Source organism: Syngnathus leptorhynchus, chromosome 14, assembly GCF_054491065.1.
Source record: "Syngnathus leptorhynchus isolate UIUO chromosome 14, UIUO_Slep, whole genome shotgun sequence".
In the NCBI taxonomy this organism is placed as follows: domain Eukaryota; kingdom Metazoa; phylum Chordata; class Actinopteri; order Syngnathiformes; family Syngnathidae; genus Syngnathus; species Syngnathus leptorhynchus.
In genome coordinates, this window is record NC_141208.1 from 3,161,037 (window position 1) to 3,184,572 (window position 23,536).

Below are 23,536 nucleotides of genomic sequence, written 5' to 3' on the forward strand. Positions count from 1 at the left end.
TGATCATTTCTCCAAACTTTGAAACAGTAATTGAACTTTTAAATTTGAAAAAAAAAAAAAATGTACTTCAGTCTTGATTTGATTTGATATTTTGTCAATTTTGGAGAGAAACCTCGAAATGAAATTGTCTGTTTGATGACGCAATCGTACCCGTATCCGGCCAGGAAGCCCAAGCTGGGTGGGCTGACTTGATCGCTGAAGACGTAAAGCTCCAGACAGGCATCGTGGTTCTGACTCTTTACGATGGGTCCCCGCTCCGTCTGGTTGACAATCCACCACTCCTGGAGCTGACGCTGGGCCGTCTTCACTTGCCGTAGGCTCACGCTGATGTTCAACATCTTCGTGTCTGATATTGAATAGCAACGGTCAAAGTCAATCTTCATGATATCAGCTATGTACGTACGTATTTGCATTCCTTTTACTCCATTTGGATTTTTTGGGGGGGATCAATTTAGCTCTACAAAGAGAATCAATACGATTCCCACTACCTTTATACAGCTGCTCGACAGGCTTGGCATCGGAGTCACTGGGCGCTCTGATGTAGCGTGGGAAGATGTTGGTGAGCGTCCTGCGTGTGGAAAAGAGAACGTTAACGGCGATCCGCTGGCTCCCCGAGCTCAGCGACGGGTCCACTCACACGTGCGACTGGTTCTCGTTTCCCCTGAGCAGCAGCACCAGCTCCCTCTTGGTATCGTTGGAGAGATTGGTGACCCGTTTGCCGGACGCCGTCTCCGCCTTGGCTCCCAAGCTTAAATTGCGCTGCACGGACCAGGACACTGTGATGGGGAAGTCTTCGTCCAGAGCCAGCATGTCAATGAGGGTTTTCCTGCTCGGGGGGCTGATGGTCCACAGAGAGTTGGAGCTGCCCTTCAACTCTGCGATCACCAAGTCACCCGGCATGTAGCCCCCCAGCCACTCCAGCGCGTTCTGGTGGCGCACATATTAGGAAATCATGTGATCTGTGACATTTTGTTCTTGGCGCTCTACTCACCTCATCATCATTGTACTGTTTGATGAAATAGTTAAAGTCTTTCTCCGAGACTTCTTGCAGTTGTTTCTGCTGAGCGCTCATGGTGAAGATGGGCTGCCATGGACCGAAAGGCAAACACCGTGAGTGACTTTTTTTTTTTTTTTACTTTGGGGGGGAAAGGTCTCGTCTTCTCGTTTTACCTGGAATCCCGCCAGTGTAATCTCGAAGGAGACGTCCAGAGGCGGGTTGACTACGCCGGCCACGGATTTGACGAGCGACATGAAGAGCAGCGGGAACCACACGATGCAGATGAGAAGCATCACGATCATCCCGCCCATGCCGTACTTCACCACCTTTTTCTTCTTCTGGCCTCGTGGCTGAGGGTACCTCTGGATGGGCGGAAGGATGGCTTGCTTTTACTTGCTTTCAAATTGAGTACCAGTTTTTTTTTTTTGTATTTTTATCTCAATCGCCTTGGAGAACAATCATCCAGCTATTACTTTGTGCTTTTCTCGCTTTGGTTCAGCAGACTAAAACATCTTGAAAAGTTCAACCAGGAAATCATTTCAAGCAACACTTGGCAATCTAATTTCTCGCTCCGCTACACTTCCAAAAGTGAATTTTATTCCAGCACCTTCTCTGACTCTCGCCAGCATTTGAGGATGAAGATGTGAGCGTAGATGTCCTCCACACAGATCCAGCTGGACAGAGACAATGACGTGTCCGTCCACACCCAATCCATCACGGCACGCAGCTCAGTCAGGAACGGAACCATCCGGAACCTGCAAACAATGCCGCCTTGTTTGTTTGTTTTGCTTTTTTGGGATGACTCGCTTACCCTTGAAAAAGGAAGAGGTTGACATAATTATAGCTCTTGGTGAGGAAGTTCCCCAACACACGGGTGGGATAACCGCAGCGGATCTGATACGCTGACAACCCAAAGTAGATGCACTTGACAAAATACCACATCTGGGCCACCGTGTTCTTGTTGAAACGCCTTGGTGGAGGTAAGAAAGACCACAAATTAAACTAACGTCATTTGAAGGCCAAACGATAAGCGGCTACGTTCTCACTTCTCGGTGACCCCCGGCAGGATAAAGAACATCCAGAAGTGGATGCCGAAGACCAGGAAGACCTGGAAGATGACCTTGCCCATGACAGACTTGCGCAGGTAGAGGGCGCGATCCACCACCATGGTCCCAAACTGGATGAGGACCATCACTAAGAAAGGTCCAGGGACCTGATCCTCTGACAGCGACGAAGTGATGTCTGCCGCCGAGTGTTTCTGCAAGACAGCAGATGTATACTCTGAACGGACTGTGAAGATTTTCAACCATGACAATTTTGGCGACACCTACGCCAAAAGCCCAGAAGCCAAAGACGATGATGATGAAGTCGACGGTGTCGGCGAGGAACATGAGCACGTAGACGTCGGTCACGGCGCTGTATTCGGGGTGGATGAGGTCATAGAAGAATTGACGCATGGGCACGTAGATCTCCATGAACCTGAAAGGCACCCACAGAGATATGAGATGATGTAGAAAAAGAAAAGAAGTCAAAGAAGAGCGGCAGAATGTTTGAAAAGGTTTTAAAGGTGCTGTACATCTTGATACTGTAAGCTCTGGCCTTGAAGAGCTGCTCCTTGAGCTTCTCCAGGATCATTTGCTTCTTGGTCTTCTGATGGACACTGGCTTCGCTGCCATCCTTGTGGCTACTGCCGCGGGAGGTGACGCTTCCTGCGTGGGGAACAAGGCACCAAATGCAAAGCCTGTATTTGAGCTTCGGTGCGGTCGGGATCCGACCCGGCAAAAACGGATGGCCTCACCCCGCTTGGCTCGTTCGGACGAGTGCAGGGATCTGTGTGAGACGTGCGAGCCCCCGCTGGAACTGGTGCGGCGCTGGTAGGTGTTCTCCTGCTGTTTGTGCAGTTGCACGTGGCCCGAGTCCGTGGAGGTGGCAAAGTTGATGGAGCGTAAGGTGTTGGTGGAGCCACGGCGCCCCGAGGAGGCGTTGGTGGCGGCGGCGGAAGTGGGTTCCGACTCCCTCTCGCTCTCGTCTCTACGGCTCCCGTCATCCTCTGACTCGCTCTGACGGGACGCCGCCCTCTTTTCCTTGGGGTTGTCCTCGTCCCACAAGCCGTGGCACTGGGATGACACGGGTGCCGTGGGTATGCTTCTTTGTTTTATGTTTTTTTTTTTTCCCCCTCAACTTGTTAGCTGTTTGTAAAATAGAGTTGAACTGTGGTCATGCTTACCTTGAGGATGGACCTGTGGAAGAAGAGAGCCAGGAGTTGGACTAGATCGTAGTGGACATAGCCGTCCTTTTTCTCCACACCGATGATGTTGGGCGGGTGATAAGGGTTGTCCTTTAGTAACTTGTTTTGGTTAAAGGGAAAGAAGCCAAACTGGAAAAAGTACTTGATGACAATGGTAACCTGACAAGGAAAAATACACAGAGTCAGCTAAGATCTTGCCACATTCAATCTTGTTTGTTGTTAAAAGTTAAAGGACGAGCTCGTTCTTCATTTGGTACCTCAGTGTAGACGATGGCGGTCATCCAGTAGCGCTTGCTGGGCCTCGGCACCGACAGCATGGCCCACAGGAAGATGGTGACGGGCAGCACCAGCGTGGCAAAGTTGGCCGACACCATGTGGTTGATGATGATGACCAGGAAGCAAACCATCTCAGAGTGCGCCACTAGCATGTTGTACAAGGCATAGCACAGCTGCAGAACCAGCGGCTGGTCCTGGTAGAACTTCTCTGACTGGTCCAGCTCTTCATCGTAGAACATCCTGGCAATAGACCATCGAGGTCATTTTCAAACTATCATGAATCTTTAAGTTTAAATTTTGTCAAGTTCATTTTGAAACCAGTCTAGTGGCTTTGGTAGCGTGTCTTACTTGTTGAGCAGCAGCTCGCTGGCCGTCAGCTCCGTGGTCATGGAAGGCAGCAAGATGTCGGACCTGCTGTCCGAGCGGCTGTCTGAGGTCATGAGCATGCGCCGCCGTCTCCTGTCGTCGTCGCTGTCGTCGTCGTCGCTCATCTCCAGCCGGTCGAAGCTGACCGCCTTGCTGTAGCTGGGCGGCACGTCGCCGTCCGACGTCTTTGAGGCGTCCGTGTCATTGGGGCACAAGAGATCCCCCGTGTGTGGAAAGTCCTGCTGACATCCTTCTCCTCCACCCTCGCTCTCACTGATGGCGTCCTCTTGGAGTTGAGTAGAAGGCTCTTCGTCTTGATGGAGAGACGCCCAGATGACACTCCTCTCCACTTCCGGTCCCTCGTCGCTGAGAACGGGCCCTTCCGTATGTTCCATTTCCTGTCCCACTTCCAACTTGTCTTCCTGAGGTTCCGTCTCTGATTCACCACAGGCTCCACCGTCATCTTCAGACTCCTCCAGTTCTTGGGACCTCTGAGGAAGACGTCGTGGTCCTTCCTCACGATGATCCCGCTCATCTTCCACTTCTTCTTCTATGGTTTCCGCTGTGCCCTGTCTGGAGGACATAACTCATGAGATTTGATTAGGATGCAATTTTTTATGTCCATTGGTTTAGAAAAGAACAGTCAGGTAAATAAAATACGTGCAGTGATTATTTACATCTGCAGGTCAGTTTAAGAGTTCAGTTCAACTTTAACGCTACTATTCCTGATGCAATGAAACACAAGAACATGACAAGATGAATGGATGGATGCTGAAATGTGGATGTGATGTGTGTGTTGTGCCCAAGTCTGGTTGCACCTGGACACGAAGCTGCTCCCGCTGTCTACGGACGAGTTGGACATATCCAGGCCGTACATCTTGCGCAGTTTGGGCCGTGCCCGCTCGCTGGTTTTGGGGATGCACTCGGGCATCCCGTCCAGGTCCTCCAAGGTGGACTGACGAGAAAACAGCGTGGTGGCCTCGGTGTAGGCGCTGAGATGCGCCGACGAAGGTGGAGAGTGTGAGAAGCGGGATGAGATGGAGTGTCAACGACTCAAAATGATGTATTTGCTTGCATGTTTTTCAAGGGACCTTCACAATTTTATGAGCACACTGTTTCGATGAGATGAGTCCGTGTGAACCAAATCAAGTATCTGATGAATCTTCACGTACCTCGATAAGCTGTCCCTGGAGGCCGTGGAGGCCTGGCTCTCCATTGGGTAGGCTCTCTGCCGCCGGCGCCTCCGGACCCCCGTCGAACTCCCCCCCGACTCATCCTCACTGAGGAGGTCCATGCTGGCCTGCCGTGACATGTTGAGCCGCATGGCCTTCTGGTAGTAGACGTGAATGTTCTCCCTGGACGGCACGTTACCCTGGTGGAATTGAGGACGTCAGCGCTGGAGAAGATCACGGAATACTTGAGCACGGTATTTTACCTTTTTGACCTCCCTGGTAAGCATGCAGCGCTCAATGCGCAGCACGGTGGAGATATCGATGTATTCCCGGCACACTTCGTTCATCCAGCGGGTGAAGCTGTCCACGGTGGTCTGCAGCAACACCCATGTGAACTTGATGATGTTGAACACACGCTTGAAGATGTTGTCTGCACATGGTTTGACCAGTTAGGAGAAAACAGGAGGAGGAGAAGGAGGAAGGGAAAAGGAAGCGAAGAAGCCAACCTGGGCCAGAGTTATCGTCTTGTTCTTGGCTGTCGGACAGGTCGTCCGTCTCGATGGCCAAGTGAGTTTCTGCATCGCAAAAGGATTCGGTGAGGAATTTTCAAAGCTTATCCAGTTGGAAGTTCTACTTCAAACAGTAGTCCCGCCAACTTACCTTGCTTTTTGCTTTTCTTGTGTCTGCCTCCTTTGGTGTATCTCTTCCAGAACTTGCGTTTGTCTCTGGCTCTTGCCTTCAGGGCTGCTTTGGGGTCTTTGATCCACGTACGGTAGAGGAACTGCAGATTGAAGGAGACACGAGATGATAAGATGTTTGCATGGACAGAGCAATTGGTGAAAATAGAGCCACGTGCAAAAAAGGGTACAACATTTCCCTACCCGGCACGTCACAACAAAAGGTCACAAATTCATATCCACGAAATGAGGTTGCAGCAAAACACTCAAGATGGACGACGCAAGAGGCACTTTTTGGTCATGCACAAAATGGGGGAAGACAACCGGTTTAATTTACCTTTCCTGCTTTCACTACATACTGGAGCACAGTTTTAGGAAGCTTTATGACCGACTTGGGCAAAGCCAGAACGGCCGACACAAATTTCCTGATAGCTCGCTACAGGTGGGAGAAGATACGAGTGTGGAGAGAGAGAGAGAGAGAGAGAGAGAGAGAGAGAGAGAGAGAGAGAGAGAGAGAGAGAGAGAGAGAGAGAGAGAGAGAGAGAGAGAGAGAGAGAGAGAGAGAGAGAAGGCGATAAAGGCGGACACAGGTAGAACATGGTCAGAGAAGACACAGGTGGGGAGGAGACAAATACAGGTGGGGGAGTATAAAGAGGTTGGGAGAAATGACAAAAGGTGGAGAGGGTTAGTCGAAAATCACGTATTAGGGTTTGTATTAAAGCAGACTAAATGTTATTAATATGCAAGTGGAAAAAAAAACAAGTCAATGAAATGTGCGCTGTGCGCAGAAAGCACCTGGAAGGCGGACCTCCTCGGTGGCTCCTCGTCTTTCAAATCATCTTCTTCCTCCTCCTCCTCGCTGTCGGTCTCAAACAAGTAATACTCGCCGCTTCTAACCACTGACAGTGACAGCACAAGGTTTATTTCGAAGGCGCACAAACGACGACAACGGCGACATAGGAAAGGAAGGAAACGACACTGAATCTACCATGACGAGCACAAAGCGCTGATGTGACGTGCGTTTGTCATTTGAGTCGACAGCAGAGTTTAAAGTGACAAGGCTGACTTGTGTCCTTGAACAGAAGTGTAACGGACTGGCTGGGTGAAGGGGGGCGGGAAGTGCTGGGGTGGCAAAATTCAGAGCGGGTTGGGGCGGCAATAGCCGACATGATCCGTAACCAAAAAGGTAACCAGCCTTTTAAGAACAAACAAAAATGAGGGGAAAAAAATCCTTCACAAAGCAAACGGACATTATTAAAACCTAAGCTGACACATGAAACCTGCCATGTTTATTTTTTAAATACTCGATATACATTCAGTTTCTCCACCACTGAACGTTTGACATGACCTGCACTGACAATAGACATAGTTTCTAATTTGGACAGAGTGACATGGAAATCATAATGTCATTGTTCTGTAACTTTTGTTAATTCATTAACCAAATGGCCAAAATCAAATCTATCAATGAAAACTGACTATTTTTGAATGTAATCTTTTCACTGAAATCCAGGTGATGTGCTTAAGGTGCACCAGAATTTGATGAATTCTCATCTGGTCCTGACAAAGTGATGCAGGAATTAGTTGGGATGTTTTTTTGGTAAGCATGCTAAGTAACTAACCAACCAAACAGCCATCGAAACAGCTCGACTTAGAAAACCTAACGATTTAATGGCTGGTGACGCCCGTTGGTTTTGATCATGTCTGCGGGCAAAGAATGAAACCTTTGGAGGCAGAAAGGACTTCATATCTTTGCGTGAGAACACTGTAAAAAACGTGAGCGATTCCCCACCGCGGGCTCGTCGGGCGTTGGGAACAAAAGCACGACCTCCGGCCGTTAGTCCTTTTCTCGTTTGCCTCCTTCTTCTCGTGTCTATTTAAGGTGTTGTTGCCGCATTACGGACACATATAGTCGATCTTCTAAAGTGCCTCTTCAGCGACAGTCAAGCAGCGTCCTTAAATAGAGACAGAAAAGGACTAAAAAAGACCAGAGGACGGACAGCCGGTGCCTTCGGCGCCCTCGGACCGAGTGGGAATCCTCGGTGGCGTTCTGGTCGAGGACACAAGGGCCAATGGGAACGAAGGAATGAGCAAGAGGCGAGGGGTCAACCTACTGGAAGCATGGTCAACCCACGGCCTCCACCAGTGCTTTTTTTTGGTCTTGGCTTTGGCTCGCTGCGCTCCTAAAATTTAACAAATGACATGAGTGCAACACGACACAAAGTAAAAGATCAAAGGAAGAGTGGCTACGTTAGCTTAGCATCATCAACACGGGCACTGGGCCGGCCGGGCCATCGCCATACCCTCGTCCTCCTCGTCGGGAGGGGGCGGGGCAAGCGTCTGTCCCTCCACTGACTCCTGCGCTATGCTCAGCATCCTCTCCTTGCCACGCTTGAACTTTTGCTGCCGCACCTTAATGCGCTCCATCCTGTGCAAACGAACACGCAGGAGGGTGAGTGACTTGGGTTGTAATAAAACAAGACAGAAATAATAAACAAACTCAACAAAATGAGTGAAGCAGAAAAGAAACCAACTGAAAATTTTATTTAAAAAAAACAAACATAAAATAAAACAGACAAAACAGAAACAAGTGAATAACTGCAAACGGTAACAATTAAATTATATATATAAAAAGAAATAAACAAACAAAATACATAAACAAATTAATCCAACCAAAACAAAATAAACAAAACCAAGTAAAACAATATAAAACATCTCACTGTCGTTTCAGCTGCTCCACAGATTTACGCTCCTCCTCCAAGCGTGCCCGCACTGCCTTCACGATGGTGGCCTGGAAAAGCTCTGCCCCTCTGGAACACAGTGCACGCATGGAACACAAGGGAGAACGCCATCTGGTTCTCTGATAGGGACGAGGCGGAGCCGCACATACCTGCAGGCGAGGATCTGTGAGGCCCTGATGTCGGCCACCACGTGCAGGAAGTAGTAGCTCATGAAGACGCGGCGCTGCAGCAGGAGGAAGGCGAAGCATATGCTGTCCCAGATGATGCCTGCGTCGTCGCTGGGTAGCTCGCACCGCTGGTCCACATCTGCTCGGTACGTACGCGTGAATGGGACGATGTTGCATATGTATGTGTATGTGTGTGTGTGTGTGGGGGGGGGGGGTTACCGAGATGTTCCTGGTTGGTGTTGATGTCATATTGCTTGATGGTGCATGCCAGACTGAAGAGCTGAATGAGCCAGCACTTGTGAGGGATCAGAGAGTTGATGTATCCACAAGCCAGAATCTGGAAAGAAAAAAAAAAAAAATCAAGAATGGATAACTGTATAAATTCATTCTTAATACTTCTGTTATCCAAACAACACATTCCAGCCTGATCTAATGACAACCACAATTTTGATTTGATTGAACCATTAAACAGGAAAAAAAAAAGAGCTGTCACTCACAGACAAAATGTTCTTCATGGTGATGACAAAGATGTTGTAGGCAATGAGGAAGTCCCAATAGTGGAGAATTTTTTTGATGGGCTTGAGCAGGAGCTCACCGCCAAAGAGCAGGAAATAGAAACAGGCCACCAGGTAGCCCATGCAGAACACGCTGATGCGCGTGGTGCCCGTGATGAAAATGATTGTCAACACGAACCAGAACAGATAGCTGAACATGATCACCTTCAGCATGTCCAAGTACGACCTACGGGGCACAGTTGGGAGAGAGCCGGTTACTGCTCCTGCTTAAGCTAGTAGAACACAACTTGGATAACATACTAAAGCAAAGGCAAAGTACACACCCATCTGTCGTATGACGTAGGTCACGTGTACATAGTAAGAGGAAAATGCAACCGCATGCGTGGCAGCTTCCATTACAGGTGATGATGGATTGGATGTGGTGAAAACATAGGAAGCAGCCTGAATGGGATAATCAATCCCCACCTTGATGGGTGAAAATACCTTTTCCATACTTGAAAGCTATTTATTGAGTTAGAGCACAGAGGAGGGGGGGGGGAGTGTCTAAGTAGCGCAGTGACCGACAGAGTGTTTTTGCAGATTATGGATCTCTAACCCCGCCCCCGCCCGGTATCCGTAATTTGATCCCGGAGGGGGAAACGGCGATGGAATAAGTGGCGTGCTCTCGACCTCGCGGCGAGGTCTTGTTGATGGACGCAGAGTGCGTTAATAAAAGACGCGTCCACTTTGTGCGGCAAAAGACTACAATAGCGAGCACATGCGATCGATGGCCGCGGACGACTGAGCGTGCCTAAGTCAAGTCAAGTCAAGTCAAGTCGAGTTTATTTGTATAGCCCTAAATCACAAGCAGTCTCAAAGGGCTTCACATAGACAATCAATTGACAATTATTCTCAAAGCATCCCCTGATCTTGGGCTCCCAAAAGGGCAAGGAAAAACTCAAAAACCCCTACCAGGGGAAAAATGAGAAACCTTGAGAAGGTCTGTACCTCAAAAGACTCCTACTCGCTTTGTGTGACCTCCTTTAACGAGCCGTACGAATATCGATACGGCAGGAAGCTCACCGAGTAATGCCACGCCTTCCAAAGCGGGGTAACGTACCTGCAGTGGATGAAGTCAGGGACGGGGTTGTGCACACTAAAGGAGGACGCGTCCAAGTCCCTGCAGATCTCCACGTTGTCTCCGGCCATAATACGCACGGCCGCCTTGTTCTCGTCGTCAAACACTTGCCTCTGCATGGAGGCGCACAGCAGCAGCATGAAGTCATCTAGAGAAAAGAGATCCACGTTCGCCTTAACCGGCCTGTAAATGTGCCGCGCAGGCGGAGAGGTGCCGTTACGTACAGATGAGGAAAGACGGATTGGGCCTGGAGAGGAAATCGGGAATGTAGAGCCACATGACCACGTTGGATTGTATCGAGTTGCTCGGGAATCTCCAAGGATAGTCTAAAAAGTGAAATCATGGACTTGAAGCTTTTGCTGGATATGTTTTACGGTATTGATTTAGATTTGAAAAATATTCCGAATATTAGATTCACATTTATTTACAGAGAATGATTTGACATGAAATACTTTTTCGATACACAAATACTTATCATGTAATCATTGACCTGATCAAATGTAAACAAATGAGCATTATTCTGGCGTTTACAGACCTTTACACGCCGCGGGGGGGATCCCGATGCAGACCAAGTACTGGAAGGTGAGCATGCAAGCCAGGAAGCAGCAGTACTTGGGCCAGATCTCGGCGATGGCCTTCCTGCGGCGCCGGTACATGACGGTGATGAGGGCGAAGGCGTGCAGCATGGCGTAGAAGTCCATGCGCTGGCCAATCACATTCACGCCCAGCAGCAGGCAAGTCTGCGGAGAGGCGCAAAGAGCGAGCTCTTTGTTTATTCACCCTGTGACGTGTTAGCGGGACTTGAGCTAGAAAGGCAAAGCCACCTCTAGTCCGAACTTGTAGAAGAAGTAGTTGATGAAGTATTTGATGAAGCACACGATGCCCACGTCCAGGTGTTGGCGCGTCACGTCGTGGAAGATGATGCGAGCGGCGGGAGGCGACAGCTTGTTCCTCAGACGGAAATACAGCTGGTGGCGGTAGATGGTCACCTCGAACGCCAGCAGAGCCAGGATCAGGAGGTTGTGCTGCACATACAAAGTCCTTTGTAGAGCAAAACCATCTCCTCCACACTGGGAATGTACGAGATGACCCAACGCGTTACATTTGCCCGAAACCGATCGTGGTCTGGACTCACCCTGATGTAGCCCAGCAAGTCGTCGCTCTTTTGCAGGCCCACCCAGTTAGCAGGATCCACCTCACCTTTGTAGAGCAGAGAGCCCATCATCTCCTCCTTTTGCGCGGCGGTGTAGGCCGCCGGCTGTGGCAAGGAAAACATTCTCAAGCTCCTTCGACGCCTATCATTACAACAATGTCTCACCATGGAGCAGTTCTTGGAGTACGTTTTCGTATTGATGGACTCGAGCTGGTACAACATCTTGCACACGATGATGACGCACGTCCAGACGCTGCACACGCGAGACGCCACAGGCCGATACTGGCTGTAGGGCAGCGCAAAGGCCCACGATGCCAGGAACACGTAGTTGAGCAACGATACCTGGGTGGTGGACACATGGTTAGCCGAACAAATATTAGCACGTCTCATTTGAAATCGGAGCCGACGACAGGTCAAGATATCATCTATTTTGAGTCTTTTTAAGATCAGGTGGCTATCGGGTTATACGTAATTGAGTATACAAACTTCTAGATTGTTAGCATTTCATTTGGCATGATGTGGAATACTTTTGGATCTGCGTTACCTCCCAGATGGAGACCAGCACCACGTAGCAGGAGACAATCTTAATGATGTGGATCTCTAGCAGCCACCAGATGAACATCTGCAGTTTATGGAAATACTCGAGGAACTTGAGGAAGAGCACCGTCAGCCGGTCCACTACCAAGTGCCACTTGCTCCTCAGATCTGGAAACGATAGTGACATAAAAGTGTCATCCTGGCTCTTTTGCTGACGTTGTACTCGCAAATAAGTGCAAGACTCGGTTGGTTTTACTCATCTGTGTCACGACGAGTACCAATAAGCTAGAAAAAAGGTGGGAGAATCCCAGAGGGCCTAATTATCTGCACGAGACTTTCAAACTGAATCCAGTGAAATAGTATCTTGGACTTTTTCCAAACGGTGGCACTACGATGCTAGATAATGGAATAAGATAAAATTATAAAATTGTAAAAAATTCCATTGGAAATACAATCAGGGATCTTTGCTTGCAGTAAAAAAAAAAAAAAAAAAAAAAAAAAAGTACCTAACAAAACGAAGTGAGTGCTTGAGCTATGCACGGTGTCAAATTTGAAAACGCCACATAAATTTGGCCCAGACAGAAAAATGCGCACTGGCCGAACCACGCCGCTTTGGGAGCGGTGATTAACGGGTGCACTTTGGTTTGTGGGAGTTGCGTAAATCTTTCAGGCGGGATATTCCTCCCTCGCAAACTTGTTCAAAACAAATGAATAAATTATTTACAAGTCGTCACCTTTCAGAAACATAACGGGGCTGGAAGGACGCCTGGCGGGACTCACCCCTCCTGTGTTGTGTTTAGAGCAACTTGAACCTGGACGGTATGAATTATCAGAAGCCACTACAAGCAGTCTGTGTGAGATGGAATTTTCCCACTCTTTGCTGTCGGTATAAACGACATGACATGGAAAGATTCCACCTTCTCAGGTACAATCGGACACATTCTGAATGTTGGACGACATCGCATAGTAACAGAAGTTTGCCAGCTACTTTTATCAAAATAAAAAGTCGTACCGGAACTCTGCTCAGTGCTGGATTGGGTCTCGGTGGCCGCGCTGAAGCGCTGGCTGTCGTCGGTGCTGGACTGCCTGGCGTCGGAGAGGCCGCCTGGCTTGGTATCTCCAGCCGAAGACATCGAGTCGTCCTTCACCACTACCAGAGTCTGTTCCCCCTGTTCTTCCTCCTTGCTCCGGGACAGCGAGGCCTCGGCGGAACTGGCGCTGAGCATAGTGAGGTCAGCCAGGCTGCCTTCCGGGTGAACCAGCCTAGTGGGTGATGGTTAATATTAAAGACATGGAAGTATATTTGCCACATTACGTTATGCACCTATGAGGATCTTCTATGGCTGTGTGAGTTTGGAAGTTCACATTCATTTGGATTCATTCTAGGGGAAAAAAAGTCTAAAAACACTTTTGCACTTTTTTCCTGCAAGTTTACCCCCTTAAGGGAACCAAATACACAAAAGTAACCATTTTTTTTCACATTTTGATTCATAGTTTAAATGGTCCACGCAAACTCACAGCACAAAGAACTGACTTGGTGAAAAATATCTTTTTCGTTTTATGAAGGTCATGGATCATTAACGCTTGCCCGAGGACAGCTAATAATAAATATTTACACCGAACGGATGTGCATTAATCAGCATCTTTTTAGAGCCATATATATAATCACAATTTCAACAGCTCAATTATCTGCAGACATGCTACGAATTGCGATTTACTGCACTCGTCAAAGTGCCATTTTTGTCTTCAAGAGCCCATAAACGCAAGACACAGATACTCAAAGTGATTCTCTACGGGCAATCATTTGCTCCTTATTCAAGGAAGTGAACCGAAATTGCAACAGGCAGAAGGGTGCAACATTCTCGCTGCTTTTTCTTACAAAAATCCGACTTGATTTTTGGGTTTACGCTTGTTGGGGGCGGGGAATCGGCTGCAAGTCAGTCACAAGCAACTGCGCTAATATTATTACGAATGAGGATGCTCACACTTACTTTTGTTGTTGACTTATTTTTTGCTTGATGCTGCTCAGGACAATAAAGTCACAGAGAGTGAGGAGAGAGAAATTGAGAACAGACTGAATGAATGTACGCATAGAATAATGCAGAATAATTCTTAGGTGCTTCTGGGAAGGTTCAGGCTTTTTTGTTCAAGTCATTTTATCTCCATGCATCACCTAGATATAGCTTTAAAAATAGTCCAGATAAAAAGAAAGAAATGCTATTTCAAGGGCATGGATGAATGTTTCATGGGGGGATTCAACAATCTGGGCTACAGGCACAATGGAAGATACAAAAATTGAAAAAAAAAATTTTCTTTCAGTCAGGAGTTGTGCTATTCCAGGCCAGGTGCTTACGAGGGCTGGTCAGGTGTAATCGAGGGAAGAAGGTGGTGAAAAGACATGTCAGGTCAAAAAGAAGGGAAGATGCCAAGTAGGAGCAAGTCAAATAATAATGGCGCAATCCATCAAATTGGGATATCGGACATTTGATACATGCCGTTTTTTTTTTTTTATTCAAATAAAATGCTGCTGACGATTTGATATTTCCCAGTTGCCATCTAACTTGAAGACACCACCGGGTTAAGTCATCTCTAGAAATTAAGGAAAGGACAGGTCCAATTGTGAATTAAGGGAACGTGAGATAAGACCCAAGGCGAGAGGGATAAAGGAGAGACTAGAGGACTTTACGGGCAAACCGGGAGGATGCTGATGGATGCCACAGAAAGCGAGCCTCATACCCACCTATTTGTGATCAGATACACACGCCCACTGACTTTAGCGTGGCTGTGAGAGGAGGGGGAGGAAGAGCAGCGGCGTAGAAAGAGCAAGTCACACAAAGAGAAGGGAAAAAAAAAAAGCTACAAAAACAAAAAGCGCTCTATAAATATAGTTGAATTAACCAACACCATACAGGGCTCGTATATCAAGTTTAAGGTCACGATAAAAAAATAAAAAACATCTCAGATCAGTCAAGGTTTCCCCGTACAAAGAATTCTGAATAATCTCCAAGAAATGTACCTATAGATAGTGCTCTCTTCTTTGGCCACCACCGCTTGCAGGTCGGTGAGCTGCAGGAATCGGTCGTGAAAGTAGTGCAAGTGCAGGATGCACACCAACAAGAAGGAGGTAGGGATGAAGATCCTAGTGAATAGCTCAGACACTGAAAATTTCTCCAGGCCCAAATCCTTGAAACTGCACAAAGAGAAAAAAAAAAAAAAGGATTTTAATTGCAGGTGGCCAAGGGAATGGAAGTTGACCTCACCTGTCTTTGTTCTCCGCCGAATCGGATCTGAACTGGAAGGTGTAAACGGCGATGAGCACCAGCATGGTGTACATCACCACAGACATCCAGAAGTATTTAAGGATTCTTCGCCACCACTCGTAGTGCACCTGAGAATGGAAAAATTGTTTTTTTTCCTCGGGGCGTTTCTACTTAATGGACACACACGTTAACGGTGGCAATGCATTCAGTGACACACACACACGCTCAGGGGGACTGAGCTCGAATGTTTTGGTTTCAGGCTGATTCGATTACGAGGCGCTCAATTTTTACGACGCGGCGATGGAACGGTCAACACCTCCAGACTAGGCGGGTATTGAATTTGCAATTTGGAAGGAGCGAAGCAATAATGACAAAAGTGTGCAGCCATTTTGTTTGCAGAATGGTTAAAACGCTTGTCGTTTGGTTTCATTTCATGAATTTATACTTGCGAGACAACCATTTTTATTGTCCAAAATAAATCTGTCGGAAAATGCATGTAATGGGTGCCAGTAGACAAACCTGGTAGAGCACCACGCAGGAAAGGAACATCATCATGTAGATGATCTTGTACATGACGATGGTTCCCTCAAAGCTGACGAAGAAGAACATGCCGCCACAGATATAAATCCAGTATTTGACCAGCAGGGCCATCACCAAGTTGCCCAGCACGTGCATGACGTCCTGTTCATCCTCAGTCTCAGATTTCTCTTCCTCTATGGAAGACACAGAAGGTCAATCACTCCTTCATTGGTAGACTCGCCACCTGTCCAATCACCTTTCATCTTTTGCTCCTCCACCTGAACACCTAAGAGACCCGCCTCTTCCTCCTTTTGCTTCTCTAACTTCTCAGTGAGGGTCTGCCTCAACAGCAGCCAAAAGCTCAACAGACACAAAACCTGCGAGACACAAGAGTCAAATCATTAGTTACATTAGCATTAGCTAGCACCAGACAACCGCTAACATTTCCTATCTGACAGGATACGTAGCGGTTGTATCTCCAAAAATATACCTTGGAGGAAATTGAATGAAAGAGGTTCTTTTTGGGTACGGAGAGTCCCGGCACATGCGCGATGCCCTCAAAGCTGAAGAAGTATTGCAGGACGATCAAGAGGTTGCCGTAGGCCACCATGAAGGGTGACGACAACATGGCGTAGCGCCGACGGTCGCGCACCATCCACAGGATGCAGGACCAGATGAGGAAGACGAAGGTGAGCCACGAGATGTATGTGATGCTCCATGCCTAGAGGATGGACGTGCGGAAGAAATTCTTCATATGCCATTTATTTTGTCTTCAATCTCCCACAGACATTATGGAAACGTGTCGTACTTTTTTTTTTTTTTATGTACAGTTTACAATTAACTAGCTCACCATCATGGCGATGAGCGCGCAGATGTAACTCTGTTTCATGACAAAGTGGAAAACTTTGACCATGGCGCCCACGCCTCGCTTGGTCAGGGCGTCCTCACTTCCCTCTGACTTGTCCTCTCCCGAGGGCGATTCCCCGTCTTCGGGAGGAAGGTTCACCTCGTACACGCACAAGTCTTCCTTCTCTGCTGCCATGTGGAACAAACGCAGTCGATGAATGCTACGAATTCCTCCACTACGTGGTCCGGTGGTCATCTACCTGTAGAGTCGCCGATGGACTGGTCTCCTTTGTACTGAGGAGTGGCGTATAGGTCCAGATAACGCGGACCTTTGTCAGTCACCGTGAAGTCAAAGGACGTTCCGTTGGGAGCTAGCACAACCTGATTTGAAGGGAAGAGGACAAAACACATCAGGTTATTTACAAATGAATTGATCTACAAAAGAAAGAAAAATGAATATGCAAAATAATTCAAGCAAGAAAATGGCAAACAATCAAATGAAGTAATCCAAGTATGTAAAGTGTTGGCCTTGTTACCTCGGTTGCACTGATGGCATCCTGAGTGGAGAGCAACTAAGGAAAGGAGACAGGAGAAAAGAGCAAACAAGACACGCCCGGTTAAGATTGCTTTGACCCTTTGCTTGTGAGAATATTACGTATGATCCGTTTTGAATAGTATGTTGAGTGCGGGATCTAACGCAATAAAAAGAGCAGCCTCAACTTGCTAAATAGTGAAGCCTCACTCCGAAGAACGATAAACATCATAATGATCCCTTCAGGAAACTGTTTATGAGATCAACGCACATTTTTCTCATCTGTGCCTTGCCTGGACTCCCACCACATCTGCCTCTTCCTGTTGGCCGAGTTATTTGTCCCGTTCCCGAGCGGCTCGTCTTCCTCGCACGCGTCTTCCTCCTCGTCATCCTGAAACAACACAGATAGTAAGTGTGGATGGAGCGCCGGGGTCTTTCATCTCGGATTTGTGGCGGAAAATATGAGTCTCTACGAGATTCCAGAAGAGCCTGCACACAGGGATCCCCCCCACCAAAACTCTCGACTCAGGTGCCGTTACGGCGATTCAATTCTGAAACTATTCCATAACTGCGCCAATGTAAAAGGGATTTGCTTTATTAGCCTAGCCCTTTATTTATTTATTACACTTTATTAGCCCCAATTAAAAAAAAAAAAAACTTTATCCGAGAAATTGTAAAGTGAATCAACCATAAAAGAACAAGGTCCATTACAATCTGATTATTGAACACAGCCGTCAACTGCGGATTTATGTGCTAACCGCGTTTTATTATCAGGATCTTCTAACCTGAGCACACACACACTAAACGGATCAATACATGGATATAGCACTGTAAGGCTGACAAGCAAGTATTAAACTTGCACACACAAAAAAAAAAACTCACTATGTTTAGCTGTAAACTTCACAAAATGGCTCCTTATTACCATCATGCATTCTAGTGAAACCTTTCCTTTCAAACTTCCCGTAAAGGTTCCTGTGTCACACCGCATTTGACTTCCTGTAAATGGAACTTGCGCCAATACTTGACCGGACTTCTCAAAATAGCTCAGTGGTCATTTTTACATGATCCCAATACTAATTGTGTTATTCTTGAGTAACAAGCAAATATTTATATTTATTTTGTATTTGTTGATGGAAAACAATCTTTTTCGTTCTTATTTTTGAATCATGTGATGAAAATATATTTATCATGAATAGTGTACGTGGGGTGGGGGCTTACAGTCAGCTGATCAACAGGCTCCTGCAGCCAGAGGCGTATGAGCGTGGCCAGTGTATAATAGAGAAGCAGCAGCATGATAGGATTGACAAAATGGTGCCACTTTCTCTTGGGGTGCACCATCAGCTTCCACGTTCGGCCGCAGTCACTCTGAATGATGGGTGACATGCCGAAGTACCTGCAGGATAGGCTGGATGTTAGGCATGACTGATTAATCCATTTCTATATATACATTGATCATTGACTTTTGTTTGTGTGCAAAATAACAATATTAAATACAATTTTTACATGTATGTATTTTTTGCCTTTTTTTTTTTTTATTTGATTCATAAACTGACAATCAATCGTGTGCGTGTGTGTGGTCCAGATGTGAAACCATGTGGTTGTTACTCCACAAACCGCAGCGCAACAGGTTGTCTCCTGTCTCATGCATAATATAACAATCAGGGTGCTTGTAGTAGAAGCTCTTAAAAGCGCTGATGTCCATGCGTGTGCACTGAGTGGCTGAGTCCAATACAGCCAGCCTGCAGCTGCTTTTGTTGCCGTTTTGTTGCCTTCTTCCTGTCTCAAACAACAAGTAAATATCTGCTGTGCTTTAAACAAGCTCCTGCAGCCCCCCCCCAAATGTTGTGGTGTGTAATAGGCTTAAAAAGCACTTGTGCATTAGGAAGCTAGCTTCCCTCTGGGTGTTTTGTGGTGAATCAACAAACTTTGCAGCGACGGCTACATCAACATCCGATGCGTAAAACACAAGGAAATTGAAAAAATATGGGAAATGTACTTTTTAATAGTTTCCGTGCAAATAGTTGGGTTGTGGATGGATGGATGGATGGATGGATGGATGGATGGATGGATGGATGGATGGATGGATGCTAAATGACCATGTTTGGCACCTCAAACGGAGGACCTGACCTGATGAAGCCGTCGTCCGGCGCGACTGACTCCTGGAAAAACTGGAACTGGTAGAGGTAGAGAACCACCAGATGGCCGGCACTGAAGATGGCCATCAGCACGCACATGCAGCTGAACATTAGCGTGTCAAAAGTGCGGCGCAGAGACCACCAGGTGCACAGGAATAGGAAGATGAAGAAGTAAACTGCTGAGGTGAGGGAAGGAAGCATCATCCCTGGAACAAAAAAAACATATGCACAAATTGGTGGATTCCGGCTAGTGGCTTCGCTGGGTTGATGAGACCTCACCTGTGGTTCCCAACAAGATGGTGACCACCACTTTCCCTGCCGTGGTGATCAGGTTTCCAATGACCTCCTTGACTTTGGATGCCACCTTTGCCACCAGCCGCAGGATCTTCATCTTGGCGCTCTCCTTGGCTTCTTCTTCTTCCTCCTCCAACTCCTCACCTTCTCCCTCAACCTCATCCTCCTCTTCTTCCTCAGCTTCGTAGCCACCGTCCGAGTCCTCCTCCAGCAGGATGTGATCTTCTAAGCTCAGCTTCTCGTCCTCTTCCTTTCAGTGACAATTATGGTTTTCATAAAAGTGGAAAAAGAAGTTTCCAAAGTGATATGTACATGCAGGTGAGTGATTAGTAAAAGAAGAAAATCCCACTTGTTCCTCAGCTTGGAAGTGGGCGTTATCCTGAGCCATATCCTCAGGCGGCCTCTTCTGTACCAGACTGCGACACAAAAACCAGATGGCCCCTCCCACCATGCACATGCCAATGTCTGGTACAAATATTCGGATGCCGTTTCCCGCGTCGGCACCTATCACGCTGAAAACACAAAACAAAACAAAATTCACACAATCCTGCTACACTTGAACGCATCACATCAGTGAGAAACAATGGCTCTTCACATGGGGATTGTTTCCGTTTGTTCAAGTGTTATTTTAATGTGTGCTGAATGCTGAAGTTTTATGTGCACTAAAACCAAATAATGAAATAATTCCAACTGTTTTAAATGAACTGTTGTAAACAAGTGAATGAGCACTAGAGACTGTGGGGGGGGGGGGCATACCTGGCGCAAATCCAGCACCATCATATATAATCATAAACAGAGACTTTATTTTTTATTTAATCAGTGTGTGTGTGTAACTACCCAAACAAGAAGCTAAAAGCGTCAGCTACAGTAGTAGCAAACTTGCCGTGACTTGCTGTGATTTAGGGGTGCCACTTAAGGACGATGTTTACGAGGCGTCACGATTGTCCTAAAATGACTAACAGCTTTCCCCCAAAAACTTTTATTGCAAGTTTTTTTTATCATCCAAGCTATTGTTCCTACTTCTGTTTTACGGCAAAAGCAATTTTGAGCCTAATGAAACTGTTGACAAGAAACAGAACATACTAATCATTGCTCAAAATGTGAGACTTATATCAACCACTAAATGACATAATGGAGAAACCTCACATCAAGACCTTTAATTAGACGTATGACTCAATGTAATTTGTCATAAATACATTTATTCATCTGGGAAAACAGAAAAAACATTAAATGAAGTACAAATGACTACATTATACTAAAATAAAGAGAAAAAGATCAACTATCTAGTTAAAACTAAAGACCATTCACACTCGCACGCATGTTATTGGAATGTAGGAGGAAGCAGCCGTTAAATTTAACGACCACCTCTGATCTCTCATTGCGCTAAATCTTCTCCGAGCTATCCCTAAACATCCATCACGGTGAATGGAGCAAGTTTTGACATTCCCGTACGTACGTAGGAACCCGCAATTAACGGGATCAGTGCGCACAAGCGGGCAGACATGGCGGCAGCCTAACTGGGTTTAGTTTTCATCAGGAGGCCACAGAGGGACACCAAAGTGCTCTTTACCGTCATTGTCAGGTTGTTACACTGCCTGGAAAAGAGGCCTTTTTTCTACCCTTCATTTTTCCTGTGTCATTGTCATGTAGAAAACGACATACGCGACATGGAGCGATCAGAGTCAGGATTTTAAGGGCTATTCTTCAATGTCCAGGACGGTTTTTGGAGAATTTGCTTGTTGCTGACTCGGCTCTCCACCAAAACATGAGTCAATCTGTCTGTTCCTGACAACGGGATTGCTCAAGTGAGAGCTAAAGTTAACACACCCTTCATGCGGCTAAACTAAAGAAGAAAATGCCACACTTAAACACTTAGGGTCTTCAGCAAAGTACAATAATGTTATTAACTGACATGTACATTTGTGGTCGGACTTATGCTTACCTCTCAAATCCAATTTGTCTGATGGATTTTTCCCACGCAGAACCTGGATGGAAAGAAAATGTTTAGTGAGCATGTTTACGAGTGTATCCTAGAAGCTAACAGCATACCAACAAACTCCAACCGTAAGAGTGATTACGTTCTTTGACTTGTACGTATTGAATACAGCTCCTACACTGAATCACAAGGGAAGAAGAATGCCATCTTTCCTTCCGAGTACTTCAAGTGTTCCTGAACGTCACTGCGGGGCAGTGGGGGGGTCCGTTTCCACCTATTGAGAACGCTCAGACAAACAGGCGCAACTTTGCCGGACGCTACTGGGGGACTCCCTCCCATTTTTAACACCTTGGGGGCTGTTTAATAAGGCACTGAGGGAGAGAACCACAAGTTTATGGAGATGATACATAATGCAACACCACAAAGCACATTAGTCCTGTAAACCGCTGATTCCCAATCAGGGTGTTGTGGCGCAGGAATTTTATGAATATGCGGTCGCAGATAGACTTGAACCGATATATTTAAACCTCAGACCATTAAATATAAAGAGGAAGAAAAAAAAAAAAAAGTGTCGTGTTGGGTGCATTTCTCTGCTTTGGGGATCATTTCCTGCACTTCCAGTCAATGCCTCCCTTATCTGACCTTTTCTAAATCTGGTATTCAACCCCTTGACACCCTTTTCCTTCTGGCGTTGGCGTAAACAAGGAGTCTTCCTTCGCACTGAGGTGGTTCCCCCTTACCAACCTCCCGCCCCTGTCTGGCCCTTTTGAGAACTTTCCCGTATTTCCTCTTAAAGACGTCGACCGCGTTGAAGGGGAGTACGACAGATACGCTCCAGGGCTCCAGCTGCCTCCGCCGCTCGTCCTTTGGTCACCGCCTTTTCCTTCATCGGCCATTCCTCTGTGCTGACTCAACACCGGTGTGTGTGTGTGAGTGAGCATTTACAAAGAGTTTGGGGCTTTCTGTGCTGTGAACTGTCAAAGACATGGGTGGAGCTGGCTAAATGGAGGAGGAGGGGGAGGCGGGGGCGTCTTATCATGTCCAAACTGTCACACACCACATCCTTCTGTTGACTGAACACAGCACTTTCGAAATGCCACATACATAAAAAAAAAAAATAATGATGCGCAACAGAGAAGATGCCAGAAGCCATAATGCCATATAATACATCAAGTACACATAAAAAAATAAAATGCAAAAAATAAAGTAGTCTTATACAAGTAAACTCAAATAATAAATAAAAAAACTAATAAATAAATACATTACCCGCACATGATAAACACTTTATAACTGTATTCCCTGCAGTTTTTGCAAATAAAGTTTTTTTAAATGGTGAAAAGGTGAACCTGTAAGCCCTCAATATCCTCATGAATGAATCTAACATGACAATTTCCGTCACTGAGTTGTGTTTATTCATGAGACCGAGTGTCATACATAGAAAACAATTAGAAGTGTTGTGTCGAGTGTTCATTTTCTGTGAACGACGAGCGACATTTCTTAATTACGCTGAGTACGTAACTTCATTTCACAAGATAATCTCTTAATGGAGTTTTCTGCCTTCCTGGCAAATGACTGAACATTTTCATTAGGTCAATTCTGTGAGGGAAGAAGCACTTTTTTTTTGCTCTTCAACAATTTCAACACGGTAGGTCTTAGCATCAATCATTGCTGCAAGTGGAATGCGTTGGGAGTTGTGGGATTGTCCGAGCACAGATGTTAGGTTAAGTCTGTTACTCGTAAATAAATATTGGCCAACTTTATTGATTCAATGTACCGTAAATACATAAACAGAAAAAAAACATGCATTGCAAACCAAAGAAAGCAAAATGAAGAAGAAATACAATCTTAAGATGCAAATACCACATGAACTGAACATGAACTTCTGCGCGCTACTTACAGTTGAAGTCGGAGCTGATGGAGCTGCCGGCCAGGAGGCTGTTGACCGTAATCTGATAAATAATATGCAGGAGCAGGAAGGACACACTGGTGAAGCACAGTGACTGCAGCAGACGCCCTGTGTAGCCTGGACGCAGGACAGAAAAATCTCGGTC

The 23,536-nt window shown here is 46.5% G+C and overlaps 1 protein-coding gene across 5 annotated transcripts in view; it reads right to left on the bottom strand.

The window, feature by feature from the left end:
• Positions 1–23,536, bottom strand: part of piezo2b (piezo-type mechanosensitive ion channel component 2b) — a 30,926-nt gene that overhangs the window by 1,062 nt on the left and 6,328 nt on the right. Inside the window, exons 4-53 of one of the 5 annotated variants that reach the window (XM_085929666.1) lie at positions 23,383–23,508; positions 21,492–21,534; positions 19,899–20,061; positions 19,535–19,799; positions 19,248–19,461; positions 18,339–18,513; positions 17,392–17,511; positions 17,125–17,160; positions 16,849–16,969; positions 16,593–16,774; positions 16,233–16,463; positions 15,999–16,119; positions 15,743–15,936; positions 15,224–15,351; positions 14,980–15,153; positions 12,976–13,226; positions 11,971–12,131; positions 11,592–11,768; positions 11,409–11,531; positions 11,098–11,298; positions 10,809–11,013; positions 10,498–10,599; positions 10,256–10,421; positions 9,139–9,382; positions 8,861–8,978; positions 8,624–8,780; positions 8,454–8,543; positions 8,037–8,161; positions 7,848–7,916; positions 6,532–6,635; positions 6,074–6,172; positions 5,720–5,840; positions 5,566–5,634; positions 5,323–5,489; positions 5,060–5,259; positions 4,706–4,879; positions 3,870–4,460; positions 3,503–3,761; positions 3,225–3,404; positions 2,796–3,114; positions 2,574–2,706; positions 2,329–2,476; positions 2,044–2,255; positions 1,809–1,967; positions 1,605–1,752; positions 1,171–1,359; positions 992–1,084; positions 638–927; positions 489–568; positions 151–346 (exon numbers count right to left, since the gene is read on the bottom strand). In XM_085929666.1, the coding sequence (XP_085785792.1) occupies positions 151–346; positions 489–568; positions 638–927; positions 992–1,084; positions 1,171–1,359; positions 1,605–1,752; positions 1,809–1,967; positions 2,044–2,255; positions 2,329–2,476; positions 2,574–2,706; positions 2,796–3,114; positions 3,225–3,404; positions 3,503–3,761; positions 3,870–4,460; positions 4,706–4,879; positions 5,060–5,259; positions 5,323–5,489; positions 5,566–5,634; positions 5,720–5,840; positions 6,074–6,172; positions 6,532–6,635; positions 7,848–7,916; positions 8,037–8,161; positions 8,454–8,543; positions 8,624–8,780; positions 8,861–8,978; positions 9,139–9,382; positions 10,256–10,421; positions 10,498–10,599; positions 10,809–11,013; positions 11,098–11,298; positions 11,409–11,531; positions 11,592–11,768; positions 11,971–12,131; positions 12,976–13,226; positions 14,980–15,153; positions 15,224–15,351; positions 15,743–15,936; positions 15,999–16,119; positions 16,233–16,463; positions 16,593–16,774; positions 16,849–16,969; positions 17,125–17,160; positions 17,392–17,511; positions 18,339–18,513; positions 19,248–19,461; positions 19,535–19,799; positions 19,899–20,061; positions 21,492–21,534; positions 23,383–23,508 (8,413 nt within the window). Of the gene's footprint in view, positions 1–150; positions 347–488; positions 569–637; positions 928–991; positions 1,085–1,170; positions 1,360–1,604; positions 1,753–1,808; positions 1,968–2,043; positions 2,256–2,328; positions 2,477–2,573; positions 2,707–2,795; positions 3,115–3,224; positions 3,405–3,502; positions 3,762–3,869; positions 4,461–4,705; positions 4,880–5,059; positions 5,260–5,322; positions 5,490–5,565; positions 5,635–5,719; positions 5,841–6,073; positions 6,173–6,531; positions 6,636–7,847; positions 7,917–8,036; positions 8,162–8,453; positions 8,544–8,623; positions 8,781–8,860; positions 8,979–9,138; positions 9,383–10,255; positions 10,422–10,497; positions 10,600–10,808; positions 11,014–11,097; positions 11,299–11,408; positions 11,769–11,970; positions 12,132–12,975; positions 13,227–14,979; positions 15,154–15,223; positions 15,352–15,742; positions 15,937–15,998; positions 16,120–16,232; positions 16,464–16,592; positions 16,778–16,848; positions 16,970–17,124; positions 17,161–17,391; positions 17,512–18,338; positions 18,514–19,247; positions 19,462–19,534; positions 19,800–19,898; positions 20,062–21,491; positions 21,535–23,382; positions 23,509–23,536 lie in introns of all 5 variants that reach the window. The other 4 variants (XM_085929665.1, XM_085929667.1, XM_085929664.1 and 1 more) reach the window with 4 other exon arrangements.